Raw genomic sequence first — 14740 nt, 5'->3', positions numbered from 1 at the left:
TATCTGTTAGCAAGAAGCAAGCAATAAAAAAGTTCTTAATTGTAAAGAAGTCCTTTTCTACAGATTACCTAATTAGTTTCTATTAAAAAAATCAAATACAATTGCAATAATTATGCTCCATCAAATTCACTGACATTGTATTCGCATCTATTCAAAAACAAAACTAGGTATGTAAGAAGTTAATAGTTTTGAAAAGTTATCAATGAAATAAATTACTTTTTAAAACTGTCCTGTAGGCTGGAGCTATTGGCCAGAAACTCCCTCCGTTTTCTTATGCTTATACGGAACTAGAAGCTATTATGTATGCCCTTGGAGTGGGAGCATCAATCAAGGATCCAAAAGATTTGAAATTTGTTTATGAAGGAAGTTCTGATTTCTCCTGTTTGCCCACCTTCGGAGTTATCATAGGTCAGAAGTCTCTAATGGGTGGAGGATTAGCAGAAATTCCTGGGCTTTCAATCAACTTTGCAAAGGTATGCCTAATAAGAAACCTTTATTTTGCTTTTCTATTTCTGTAAATATTATTCATAAATGTCATACCTTATATGTATATGTGTGTAGTGTGCATATATATATTTATATAATTATTTATAGTGGTTAGTTTAGCATATCTTTTGATTTTTCTTTTTAAGAAAAAGGGGAGAGTTTGTTTAAAATGCCAGCAAAAAGAAGAAAATAGTAAGTACGTGTAGTCCTATAACCCTGGCATAATGTTATTTATCCTCTCTCTGCCATTTACTTGACAAATAACATCTCTAGGCTTCAGTTTCCTTATCTATAAAATGGATATGATAGTTCTTACCTCATGACATTGGTGAAGAAGCAAGCCAGGGAGGAGTATGTAAGGCAAATAGCACACACTTGGTTTGTTTTTGGAACAGTAATAGGGCCAGCATAGCTATAGAGTGAGCAAGGGGCCAATGGTAGGAGAAGGCCATGGAGTAATTGTAAAGATTTCAGCATGTACTTTGATGAACATGGGAAACCATTTGTCAGTCTGAGCTGAGTAGTGACATGATCTGGGTATGTTCACACACTGGCTCAAGCTTGCTATTGTTGGAGAATAGGTTATAGGGGAGCCAAGCATGAAAGCAGAGAAACCACTTAAGAGTCTATTATAGTAATCCAAGTAAAAGTGCTGCATATGAGGGTTAGAAAAGAGGAGTCAAGGATGAAGATGTTTGTTCTGGATAACTGGAATGATATATATATACACACACATATATGGGTGCATATATATACCTTGTATATAATTATACATTACACATATCTGTATGTAATGTATAATTATGTATAGTGTATTTAATATGTATAGTAGTTACATATGGCATTATGTGTAATTTATACATACACATTTATTTTAAGGTGGAGTTGATCAGGAGTTGGTTTTAAATATGTTTGAGGTGCCTGTTACACATTTAAGTAGAAATGTAAGAATGGACAGTTGAATATATATGAGTCTGGAGTTCAGGGAGGGGTCTAACTGGGTCCTTAGCATTTAGGTGATGTTTAAAGACTGGAGATTAGATGAAGTCACCTAATGTGTGAGAGTAAGTGGAGAAAAGGCCTGAGTTTAGAGGCCCTGCAATGTTGAGAGGGTGAAGAGATGCAGAGGAACTAGCAAGAAGAGACTGAACAGGAATGGTTGATGAGGTGTGGGGAGTATCAGGAGAATGGGGTATTTGAGAAGCCAAATGAATAAAGTGTGTCAAGAAAGAGGAGTGAACAATGGTGAGAAGTTCTTTGAGATAGGGGATATTTTATTTCTTGGAGTAAGATTCAGGTCATGAGCCTGGTAATAATTTTTGAATCATGGGGCTGTGAGCTGGTATCTGTAACTTTGACTGATTGGAGAACCTATTTACTGGTGGATCAGTTAGTTCATTGCTGCTCTAAGTTGATGGCCACTGATTTTATTAGAGTGTTTCATGAAGTTGGGAGGAAGACAAGAAATATGTGCTGGGCAATTTGCTGTTTCATTCACACTCCCATGGTTAGTTGCTGTATACTTTGAACAGTGTAAATGCAAAAAGTTAAAACAAATGTTTCAAAATTCCCCCTAACAATTGGAAATTGTAAATGGTGTTCATACATCTTGGAAGTTGAATCCTAGTCTTCTTACCTTGAGTTTTTCAGGCTGTGTGACACAGTAAGGCCGACCTTCATTTGTCTTCTCATCAACCACTTCTTCTTCTTCTTCGTCGTCGTCGTCGTCGTCCTCCTCCTCCTCCTCCTCCTCCTCCTCCTCCTCTTCCTCCTCTTCTTCTTCTTCTTCTTCTTCTTCTTCTTCTTCCTTCTTCCTTCTTCCTTCTTCCTTCTTCCTTCTTCTTCCTTCTTCCTTCTTCCTCTTTCTTCTTCTTTCTTCTTCTTCTTTGTTCTCTCCTTCCTCCTCCCCCTCCCCCTCCCCCTCCCCCTCCCCTTCCTCCTCCTCCTCCTCCTCCTCCTCCTCCTCCTTCTTCTTTCTTCTTCTTTCTTCTTCTTCTTCATTCTGAGGAAGACTGGAAAACTGGCCCTCTGCAGTGAAAGTGGGGTCATTTGAGTGTATGCTTCAGGTTTTGGTTTTCCTGTCCTGTTGTTTTCCTACATACCTTGGTGCATTCTTTGTTTGATACATTGAGGTTAAGTGGCTATTAAGTTACACAGTATCCTTAGTATCTACTCTTTGTAGATAATTTACAAAGTATTACAAGAAAGGGATATTCACATTGACAGTGCTTTCATTTTGAACATGGTTGTAAGGTTTTTCTTTGTGTTTAGTTGTGTCATTTGTATTTGGTATATGTGACCTGAAATTACTAGCACTGGCCCATTTGTTCACTCTTATTCAATGAATATTTATTGGATGGCCGCTGTGTTCCAGGCACTGTTATAAGTTCTGGGAATACAGCCTAGTTTATTGTCTCTTGGCAAATAATATGTAATTAACAGTCAGCAAGACTTTATGAATGCCAAGAAAGAACACAAATATATCTTCTCTGCTCCAGAAGAGCTGACTGTCTTGAGATTGGGGGATTGATTATTTTTGAATCACATGATTAAGAAGAAGAAGACAAACGGAGATAGATAACTTGCGAAGAAATGTGAACCTGTGGACAGTAAAGTGTCACTGGCGAGTAGCAGTATCCACAGGCAGAACCTGTGGAGCAAGAAAGTTTGCTAATGAAATTTTGTTTACCCTAACTTAGGTTCTTCATGGAGAGCAATACTTAGAGTTATATAAACCACTTCCCAGAGCAGGTGAGTTATTGATATACCAATTCCATAATACCATACTTTTATTTCCTGATTAACCTTCTAAATAACATCAGTGTGTTAAACTGGTATAGAGTGACCTAATAAAACATATCACAAATTATTATGCTCATGTGAGCCATTAGAGTAGATTGATGTTAACTAGTACCTCTTTTGTGTCACCTTAAGCTTTGTCCTTTAATAGTCTTAAAAATTTATTTCATAATTTATCTCTGTTGATGTATATGTTATTAACAACTGAAAGGAACATTCGTGTGTGTGCTCTAAACTTAGTGATTGTGTATAATCTGTTATGGTTCTTAGGATTATTGTTCTTTTCTCAGGTATTTATACTGATTTTCATAAAGCAAACAATGTTAAAAGATACAGAATTTCTTGTAATTCATTTTTTTTCTATTTTGGAGAAAATAAAAACAAGTCTTTAATAATCATTTTTACTTTTCTCAATAATATCTTACTTGGTTAGTAAATCTCTTTATAAATTTGATATATTTATTTCTCTATTTTGATATTTGAATGTTGTCTAATTATATTCTGGTCATATAAGGTAGAATACAAAAAGGAATGTTTTGTTAATATTTGTCATTTCACATTATACAATGTAGAAGTCAGCAAGTAGCTAGAATCCTACTTGAATATTTTTCTTAAACCTTTTTATTTTTCTAAAAAAATTATGAGATTTTTTATTGCTTGAAGCTGCATAGCTTTATTTCAGTGTAAGCATTATAGCGTAAGTTTTCAAAACAGCTCTTTTTATGTGAAACAGTACACTTTGTGGTGATTGTGCATTGATCAAGTATCTGCTGGATATCCAGTATTTGCAAGGCACAGTATTAGGTATTAGGTAATTTTCTAACCTGGCAGCATATAAAAATCACCCGAGTTATTACATTATATTACCTGTTAATTTAAAATGTAGATTCTCAATCCCAACCTTGGAATTTGTGTGTGTGTGTGTGTGTGTGTGTGTATGTGTATGTGTGCATGTATGTATGTGGTGGGGTGGTGGTGTTGGTGACAGTGACTAGGGTTTCATATGTAACCAGCCCTGTGGATCCACTTGGAAACCATTGTTATAAGGGAAGTAGAAATGTGTAAGATAGGTTTCTGCTATTAGGGATTTTAAAACACGAAAAGAGAAATTAGATGTGTACTCCAGAGTGTTTATAACTGAACAGTGATGTGAATAGGAAGGTGTAGAGAATAACTTTTTAATTTTTTTACCTCCTTAGCCTCAAGTTATATTTCTCATGAATTATTTTTTCTCAGTAGAGCCTGTGCATTTTCTTTAAGTAGTTTTAAAATTTACTAGTAAATGTGAATGTTTAAAATATGATATGCTTGGATGTGGTTTGGAACCTTTTAAACTGCAGAAAACCAAGGTCACGACTACTGTTTATAATCTACTACTGTTTACAAAACACACAAATTGATGAGGCATAGAGTGTCAAGCATCAGGAGACTGATAGCAACATCTCTTAATGGCTCATTTGTTGGCTATAGTGGTAGTGTCATAGGCTGACTTACCCTCATCATGTTAAAAATAACCACTAGAAGGAGTGAAGGAAACCTCACAGCAGTACTTTCTTTTCTGTCTGGTTTTTTTTTTTTTTTTTTTTTTTTGGTTTTTATAAAACTTTATTATTTTAAAAAGTAATTTTAAGTTTTATTTTAGATTTAAGAGGTACCTGTGCAGATTTGTTACATGGGTGTATTGTGTGATGCTGAGGTTTGGGATATGAAAGATCCCATCACTCAAGGTGTGAGCATAGTACCTAACAGGTAGTTTTTCAGGTCTTGCTTTCCCTATTCTAGTAGTCCCCATTGTCTGTTGTTCCCATCTTTATGTCCACGTGTACCCAGAGTTCAGCTCCCATTTGTAAGTGAAAACATGTGGTATTTGGTTTTTTGTTCCTGCATTAATTCGCTTAGGATAATGATGTCCGGCTGCATCCATGTTGCTGCAGAGCACATGATTTTGTTCTTTTTCATGGCTGTGTAGTATTCCATGGTATCTATGTACCACATTTTCTTTATCCATTTCACCATTGATGGGCACCTGGATTGATTCCCTGTCTTTGCTATTGTGAATAGTGCTGCAGTGAGCATATGAGTGCATGTGTCTTTTTAGTGGAATGATTTCTTTTCCTTTGGGTATATAGCTAGTAATGAGATTGCTGGGTCAAATGATAGTTCTGTTTTAAGTTCTTTGAGAAATCTCCAGACTGCTTTTCGTGGTAGCTGAACTAATTTACATTCTCTCCAACAGTGTGTAAATGTTCTCTTTTATCTGCAGCCTCACCAGCATCTGTTATTTTTTTGACTTTTTAGTAATAGCCATTCTGACTGATGTGAGATGGTGTCTCATTGTGGTTTTGATTTGCATTTCTCTGATGATTAGTGTTGTGAAGCATTTTTTTTTGTTTGTTGACCACTTGTGTGTCTTCTTTTGAGAAGTGTCTGTTCATGTCCTTTGCCCATTTCTTAATGAGATTATTTGTTTTTTGCTTGTTGAACTACGTTCCTCATAGATTCTAGATATTAGACCTCTGTTGGATACATAGTTTGAGAATATTTTCTCTCATTCTTTAGGTTGTCTGTTTACTCTGTTCATGGTTTAATTAGGTCCTACTTGTTAATGTTTGTTTTGGTTGTAATTGCTTTTGAGGACTTAGCCATAAATTATTTCCTAAGGCTGATGTCCAGAATGGTATTTCCTAGGTTTTATTCTAGAATTTTAATACTTTGAGGTCTTACATCTAAATATTTAATCCATCTTGAGTTAATATTTGTATATGATGAAAGGTGGGAGTCTAATTTCATTTTTCTGCATATGGCTAGCCAGTTATCCCAGCACCGTTTATTGAATAGGGAGTCCTTTCCCCATTCCCTGTATTTGTCAACTTTGTCAAAGATCAGATGATTGTAGGTGTGTGTATTTACTTCTGGGTTCTCTGTTCTTTTCCACTGGACTTTTCTTGTACCAGTGCCATGCTGTTTTGGTTTACTGTAGTTTTATAGTATAGTTTCAAGTCAGGTAATGTGATACCTCCAGCTTTGTTTTTTTTACTTAGGATTGCTTTGACTATTCTAGCTCTTTCTGGTACCATATGAATTTTAGAATAATATTTTCTAATTCTGTAAAAAATGACATTGGTAGTTTCATAGGAACAGCATCGAATCCGCAGATTGCTTTGAATAGTACCACCATTTTAACAATATTGATTCTTCCAACCCATGAGTATGGAATGTTTTTCCATTTGTTTGTGTTATCTGTGATTTCTTTCAGCAGTGTTTTATAGTTCTCCTATAGAGATCTTTCACCGCCTTGGTTAGATGTATTCCTAGATATTTTATTTTTTTTTTGTGGCTATTGTAAGTGAGATTGCATTCTTGATTTGGCTCTCAGCTTGAATATTATTGGTGTATGGAAATGCTACTCTTTTTTTTGTTCATTGATTTTGTATCCTGAAACTTTTACTTGACTCATTATGAGTTCTAGGAGCCTTTTGGTAGATGGAGTCTTTAGTGTTTTCTAGGTATAGAATCATATCATTGGTGAAGAGAGATAATTTGACTTCTTTTCCTATTTGGATGTCTTAAAAAAATTTTTTTTTTCTTGCCTCATTGCTCTGGGTAGGACTTACAGTACTGTGTTGAATAGAAATTTAAGAAGAAATGGGGTAAATGGTATTGGTTGTATGCTCAACAAATGTTTGTTGAATAACAGGGTCAAAAGAGACCAAGAGGGATCCTTGACATTGCCAATGGTTATTTAAAAAAATCTAATGTATGAAATATTGATGTTTGAAATTTAGTGATTCAGGTATTCTGACTGCTTTTAATGTTGAATTATTTTTTCTAGTGAGTTCAGGAACATTATTATTATTTTTATTATACTTTAAGTTCTGGGGTGCACGTGCGCAACGTGCAGTTTTGTTAACCAGGTATACACGTGCCATGGTGGGGTTTGCTGCACCCATCAACGCGTCACCTGTATTAGGTATTTCTCCTAATGTTATCCCTCCCTTTCCTCCCACCCCTTGACAGACCCCAGTGTGTGATGCTCCCCTCCCTGTGTCATGTGATCTCATTGTTCAACTCCCACTTACGAGTGAGAACATGTGGTGTTTGGTTTTCTGATCTTGTGATAGTTAGCTGAGAATGATGGTTTCCAGCTTCATCCATGTCCCTGCAAAGGACATGAACTCATTCTTTTTTATGGCTGCATAGTATTCCATGGTGTATATGTGCCACATTTTCTTTATCCAGTCTATTATTGATGGACATTTGGATTGATTCCAAGTCTTTGCTATTGTGAATAGTGCTGCAATAAATATACGTGTGCAAATGTCTTTATAGCAGCATGATTTATAATCCTTTGGGTATATACCCAGTAATGGGTTTGCTGGGTCAAATGGTATTTCTAGTTCTAGATCCTTGAGGAATCGCCACACTGTCTTCCACAGTGGCTGAACTAATTTACACTCCTACCAACAGTGTAAAAGTGTTCCTATTTCTCTACATCCTCTCCAGCATCTGTTGTTCAGGAACATTATTTCAAACCATATTTTTTAGTTTTGCTGAGCTTACAGTGGAAATGCTATTAAATTCTTTCACAGCTTATTATAGTAATCTTTGGTTTTTAAGACACTGTATTTCTTTTACTTTTCTTTCTAGGAAAATTAAAATGTGAAGCAGTTGTTGCTGATGTCCTAGATAAAGGATCCGGTGTAGTGATTATTATGGATGGTAATTTATTTACAATTCTTATAATATTATTAGATTGATAGGCTTTGTGTATAACATAATACTTCACCATAGAAGTTGATTAATAAGTTAGTATTTGTTTTCCAATTTGTAAGAAAACAAGATAAGCATTTTTAAACTCTTTAAGAAAAATGAAGAAGGAGGGGAATTTCTGGGCTCAAGCTGGGAAGGGTGAGGCATTTCATTGGATTTAAAACAACATAACCAAAGCACAAGGGTGAGAAATGTGGCTTGTGTTGATAATGTAGAGGAGAGTTAAGCTTGCTGGAGTATGTTTTTGGCAGGAAGGAATATTAGATAGTCCTCACTTGACAGTTAGGCTGTATTTTAGGTATTCTTTAATGTGTTAGTTATTTGGACCTTGGAACATATTTGACCACTGAATTATTCTTATAAATGGTAGTTAGGCTCCTAGACTTACGCTTTTATAAGTTTCTAGACTTGAACTTATGATGTGGTTTAAACACCACAGCCACATTTTATTTGCAGTGGGGAAAAAAGATTATAGTAGTTTAATAAATGTTGAAATACTAGTAATTAAACATAAGGTAAAGATACGATGCTTAAAATTTGTAAATTTTAAAAATTAAATTTAGATTTATAAATTTAAAATTTACAAGTTTTAAAGTTTAAGAACAAAAAAGTAGATATTTGTTGTCAGTAATTTTGGCAACTAAGAACAGTATAAAGTTTGACATTATTTAATATTTGGAATATAAGTTTATCATTTTTGTTGTAAATACGTAGGAGGTTATACTGTATATGCTGTTTTGGAACTTACTTTATTTTTGCTTAATAATCAATTGAGAACATTTTTGATGCTCTTAAATATTATGTATGTTTTTTATCTTTTTTCTCCTCCTTTTTCTCTTCCTTTCTCTTCTCTTTTTAGGTTTTCATACTTGTCATTCCAGACGTTGGCCAACACTTGGCTACTATACTCCCAGTTCTCTTTTAGTCTTCTCACCATTGTACCAAATGTAATATACCAAAAAAAAAAAAAAGTCCTGCAGAAACCTTGCTTTAATTTTTACTGTTCTCTCTTGATCTGTTCCATTTATTGAAATACAACTTGGTAATGGTCCTTAGTATATTGGAATTTGTAGACAAAGTATAGGTGAAATTAGTTATTCAATTGCCTGTGTGATAAAAATAAAAATCTTATTTGAAATACATTGACATGCCTTTCCTTATTTTTGGTTATAATTAGATTTTTCTTTAGTATGCAATTTAAAATCATATTTCTACGTTTGCTGAGCTAGATATGAAACAGATAATAATCTGTCCCTAGTAAGTTAGTAAATAGAGGGGCAGCTGTCTTATTCATTACTTGCTCACTTGCTCACTCATATCATTTATTCACTGATTTATTAATTAATAAACACTTATTAGGTGCCCTTTTTTCTGCACAGGAACTATTGTAGTTGATGGGAAAATAAAGAGTGAGCAGAACAGCCATGATCCTGCCCTCATGTGGCTTATACCTTCATTCCCACTTATTTCCTCTCCATGCTCTTCTTGACTGCTTTGGCAGAATGTTTGTAAGTTCGAGTGTGGTTAAGTACAGGTAGTGGGATTATTTGAAATGTTTAAGGTGGAAATAACTGGAATCTGAACAGCAGTTGGAGAGCCTTAAGAAAAGTGAAAGAACTGCTATTTCATAGTTAAGAAAGGATTTTGGAAGCTCCTCTTCTCTCTGCCTTTCAGAGTCTGGTATGAATGGATTAAAATGAATGCTTTGTAATCCAAACTTGGACACCTGTACATGTTAGAACTCTTTCAGTAATTGGATTTTGTTTTTGAAACCTTGACAGGAATTGTTGAACCTATCTTGGTTAACTAGTTATGTCTTTTGGTAGTAACTTCTTTTATTTTTTCTTTTATTTACTTTTCAGTCTATTCTTATTCTGAGAAGGAACTTATATGCCACAATCAGTTTTCTCTCTTTCTTGTTGGCTCTGGAGGCTTTGGTGGAAAACGGACATCAGACAAAGTCAAGGTAAGCTATGGCTTTAGAAGCAAAATATATGTGTAGTTAAGGATTCTTATCTATACAATTGAGACTTCAACAGCATGAGTTTGAACTGCATGAGCCCCCTTATAGGCAAATTTTCTTATACATCTGCCACCCCTGGCACAGCAAGACCAACCCCTCTTCTTCCTCCTCCTCCTCCTCAGCCTACCCAATGTGAAGATGATGAGGATGAAGACCTTTATGATGATCTGCTTCCACTTACTGAATAGTAAATATTCTTTCATTTTTTTATGATTTTCATGACATTTTCTTTTTCCTAGCTTATTGTTGTTATTTTTTTTTCGCAGAGACAAGTGAACATTTATTTCTATGCCTTTCTTTCTATGTGTATGTCAAGTCTTTTTCAAAACAAGGCCCCAGGAAACTCCAGATTCAATTATGTCCCTGGGCTTGGTCGACGGCTGCAGGAGTCCTAGGGAGCCTTGTACAAATGCTAGAGTTACTCATTTACCAACATTAAACCCTGGGATAGACGATGCAGCAAAGCAGGACTCCTTCCTCCATGGATGTGCTGATTTCAGATGAGGCAGCAGCCATTTTCCTAGCTTATTTTATTGTAATAATACAGAATATAATAATATAACACAAAATATGTGTCAATTGATGGTTTGTGTTATTGGAGTCAAAAGTTATATGTGAATTTTTGACTGCATAGTCAGTGCTCCCAAGCCCTACATTGTTTAAGGGTCAACTGTATATTGATCTTATATTACCATATATGTAATCTTACAGTTTAGAGACTTGGTAATCCGTACTTTGAATTAGAGTGCATTCCTTGAATTCGAAGTGCTGTTCGTGTTTATGTATTCTATATACAACATATTTTATACGTAGAAAAGCCTTGCTGAGTTAAGTATAATGTATCTGAAATAATTGTGGGAATACTTGTTATTTTCTTGTACAATCTTTGCAGATCCCAAAAGTTTTTAGAAAAATTGAACACAAGTGATCCTTATATGGATCAAAACCTTCATTTATTAACAGACCTAAGTATTTCTCTTATGCAAGATAATTCTGGTTATTCTTTTGTTCTCAGATTCTGAAAACTTTTTTCCTAACAATATTTAATAATTTGGATTTCACATTAATCTGGCTTTACCTTTAAATTATTTGTGGCAATAAGATTATACTGTAGTGAATATTCTTCTGTAGTAAATAAAGTATTATTGAAAGCAGTATTGGGAAAAGACTTCTGGAATGGTGGCATAAGAAGCTCCTTGAACTTTCTTGTCAGTGAAACAACCATGACTTGTAAAAAGTTATTTTAAAACACAGCTATTTAATGTCTCTGGAAATTGTCCTAAGAGTATAGAGCAAGCAAAGAAACATTTATTCAAGAAAATATATTATATTTTGGTAAGAACAGTGAGACTGTGTGGCATTTGAGCCACAACCCCTCCCTTTGTTCTTCCTCTCCTGGCTGAGCATGACAGAAACTGTACCCCAGGCGTTTGCAGCCAAGAATGTAGGAGCCCTCTGCCGTGCTGTCTTCCCAGGAGGGGCAGGCTATTAACTTTTCTTATCCTTCTCACTAGCTCTGAATTGCAGATGCTCTATTCCAGGTAAAAGTGACTGACTTGTGAGACTCTATTTCTCCATCCAGCCACTACCTACAGAGTGGAAACTTTACCCTACCTGTGGCAGGCTAAGAATACTGGGGCCCTGATTGCACTTGCCCCTAGCTTTCCCGTAGCATGGAGGCTCCATGGTTGGAGAGCCGGCTGAGAAGAACAGAAGCTACTACACCTGCCCTGCTTCATTCTTGTAAAGCAAGTGTATCACTTTGGAGAGAAGTATGTCAGCATTCCTGCAGAAGTTCTGCCTAGAGGGAGAGGAAGCCTGTAGTAACACAAAGCTCTGACCCTCTTCTCAAGGAAACAGACTCTTTTTGTAACTGAGTATTTGGAATTTCAAGCTCAAGGATGCCCTCAAAAACAAGGTGTGACTGTAGTGATAAGCAATTAAGAGAAGGCTGGTAGTTCCATAACAGCAGAAGCTAAAGTGTAGCCTAGCTAGACGTTTACTAGAAAGAACCAGGGAAAGAGATAGCTAAGAAAAGCCCTCCTGGGATTGTAACAAACCTCAAAGACTGGCCTCAACGACTATCCTTGCAAAGAGGCTTGAATTTAATTGGATCAGATTGTTGAACAATTTATACCCCAGGACCCTGTTGAAAAAAATAGAACAGTCATCTGGCAATTAATGGAACCTAACAACTGGGTATGATACCAAAAGAGGCAGACAGTTTAACAGAGAGACCAAGGAGAGACAGTCAAAGAGAGTCCTGCTAAAACCAGTGTCATCCTAGGGTGACTGCACAGACTCAAGGCGCACCCTCTGAGGAGCAATATCAGAGGCTGTACATTGTTGGGAGAATAGACTCACATATAAGAGTCTAGCTAAGTTACTAAATAAACAATAGCAACAAGCCCTGGAACAGGTGGGGGATTAGTGTCTAGAGTTGTTATAATCTATTATCTGAAATTCCCAGTTAGCAACAAAAAATTATTAGACATGGAAGAAACAGGAGAGTGTGATGCATAGACGGAAAAAACAAACAGGCAACAGAAACTGCCTTTGAGAGGACTTAGTAGAGAGACTTCAAACCATCTGCTATAATTATGTTCAAAGAATTAAAGGGAACCATGCTTACATGTTACTAAATATATATAAATTATTACAAAGACCCAAATAGAAGTTTTGGAGCTGAAAGTATAATAACTGAAATGACAAATTTACTGTTGAAGGGCCAAATGTAGATTTGAGCTGACAGAAGAAAGAATCAAAAAAGCTTAAAGATTGATAGTGATTATACAAACTAAAGAACAGAGAGAACCACAGTGAAAAGAAGGAAGAAGAATGAAGAGCTTTAGAGAAAGGCGGAGTATCATTAAGCACACTAACATTCATATAATCGGTGTATCAGATAGAGAGAAAGGAACAGAAAAAAATTTTGAGGAAATGATGGCTTTTTATGAAAAACATTATACATCCAAGAAGCTCAGTCAACTCCAAATAGATTATATATCTAAAGAGATCCATATTCTCTTCATTGTAGTAAAAGTGTTGAAAGCCAGAAACAAAAAGAAAATGTTGAAAATAATGAGAGAAAAAATGACTCATTACTTACAAAGGAACCCCAATAAGATTAAGAGCTGACCTCTGACTTCTCATCAGAAACAATGGAAGTCAAAAGATAGTGGGCTAATGTATTCAGAGTGCTGAAAGGAAAAAAAAAAACCCAATAATTTTATAAGCAGCAAAATGATCTTTCTAAAATGAATGCAAAATAAAGACATTTCTGGACAACAAAAACTGAGATGATTTGTTGTTAGCAGTCTTGCCTTACAAGAAATACTAAAGAAAGTTCTTCAGATTGATAGCAAGTGACCACATACTATATTTATATGAAATACCCAGGATAGGCAAATCTGTAGAGTCACAAAGTAGATTAGAGGTTGCCAGGGGCTGGAGGAGAAAGGAGACAATGGAGAGTGACTGCTGATGGGTATAGGTTTTCTTTTGGGGACATGAGAATGTGCCTAAGTTGATTCTGGTGATGGTTGGACAGCTCTGCGAATATACTAAAAATCACTGGATTTTACATTTTAAATGGGCAAATTATATGTGTATTGAGTCAGTAAAGCTGTTTGAAAAATTAATATTGATCAATACTATATGAAAACAATGTCCTGGGCCCACATTAAAAAAAAAAAAATTGTACTCTCTTATTGCTTGGATGTGAAAAAATTACCTGGACAGGTATTAACTGAGTATTATTTATGTGAGGTTGTATCTTTTCACCGGTAGCAAATTATGAGTTGTTAAGAACCCTAAGGCAAGTTATGCACTGCACAAACATATGCAGTGGCATTGTCTGAATGAAAAGCTTGGAAATGTTATATTCACTCCTAAAACTTGTAAGCTTTTAGTGAAGATGTTATTTTAGAAAGGGTAAAATAATACAAGTCTGAGGCTGTATTAGATGAAGTAAATATAACATGCTATTTGTTTTTCCTTTTTAACTATATGTTCTTGTTTTTTTTTTTTTTTTTTTTTTTTTTTTTTGAGATGGAGTCTCGCTGTATCGCCCAGCCTGGAGTGCAGTGGTGTGATCTCAGCTCACTGCAACCTCTGCCTCCCGGGCTCAAGTGATCCTCCTGCCTCAGTCTCCCAAGTAGCTGGGATTACAGGCACCCACCACCATGCCTGGCTAATTTTTGTGTTTTTAGTAGAGATGGGGTTTCACCATGTTGGCCAGGCTGGTCTCGAACTCCTCACCTCAGGTGTCCTATCCACCTTGGGCTCCCTCTATGTTCTTTTTAATATTGGGCAATAATGAATTATTGTAGACCAGAAAATAATCTAAACTAGATACCATTCTCTGAGCACTTTTCACAAGTATCACTTGTTGCTTTGAGAAAAAAATCAGAGATGATGTCAAGTCATGGTGAAGCCCTGTGCCATAAACGAGTTTCTAGTCTGTTAACAGTAAAACTACCATGGCAGCACTGTCCATCTTCAATGCCCTTTGTATACATGGCATACAATGGATTTTGTGGAATAAAAGGTACTCAACATTTTTTAATTTTTAATTTTCATTTATTTATTTTTAATCAGGCAGCCCTCAGAATCAAGACAGGTTCAGAGAACTCTTGGTACTCAGAAATTTTAAAAGACTGC

The 14740-nt window shown here is 35.6% G+C and overlaps 1 protein-coding gene across 1 annotated transcript in view; it reads left to right on the top strand.

Moving 5' to 3' along the window:
* Positions 1–14740, top strand: part of HSD17B4 (hydroxysteroid 17-beta dehydrogenase 4) — an 89419-nt gene that overhangs the window by 48251 nt on the left and 26428 nt on the right. Inside the window, exons 13-16 of the mRNA XM_050794417.1 lie at positions 237–473; positions 3186–3237; positions 7933–8004; positions 9918–10021. Of these exons, the coding sequence (XP_050650374.1) occupies positions 237–473; positions 3186–3237; positions 7933–8004; positions 9918–10021 (465 nt within the window). The remainder of the gene's footprint in view (positions 1–236; positions 474–3185; positions 3238–7932; positions 8005–9917; positions 10022–14740) is intronic.

The sequence above is a fragment of the Macaca thibetana genome, chromosome 6 (assembly GCF_024542745.1).
Source record: "Macaca thibetana thibetana isolate TM-01 chromosome 6, ASM2454274v1, whole genome shotgun sequence".
NCBI classification, from domain to species: domain Eukaryota; kingdom Metazoa; phylum Chordata; class Mammalia; order Primates; family Cercopithecidae; genus Macaca; species Macaca thibetana.
Note: the sequence above shows the minus strand (reverse complement) of the source record. Positions and strands in the feature narration are given on the sequence as shown.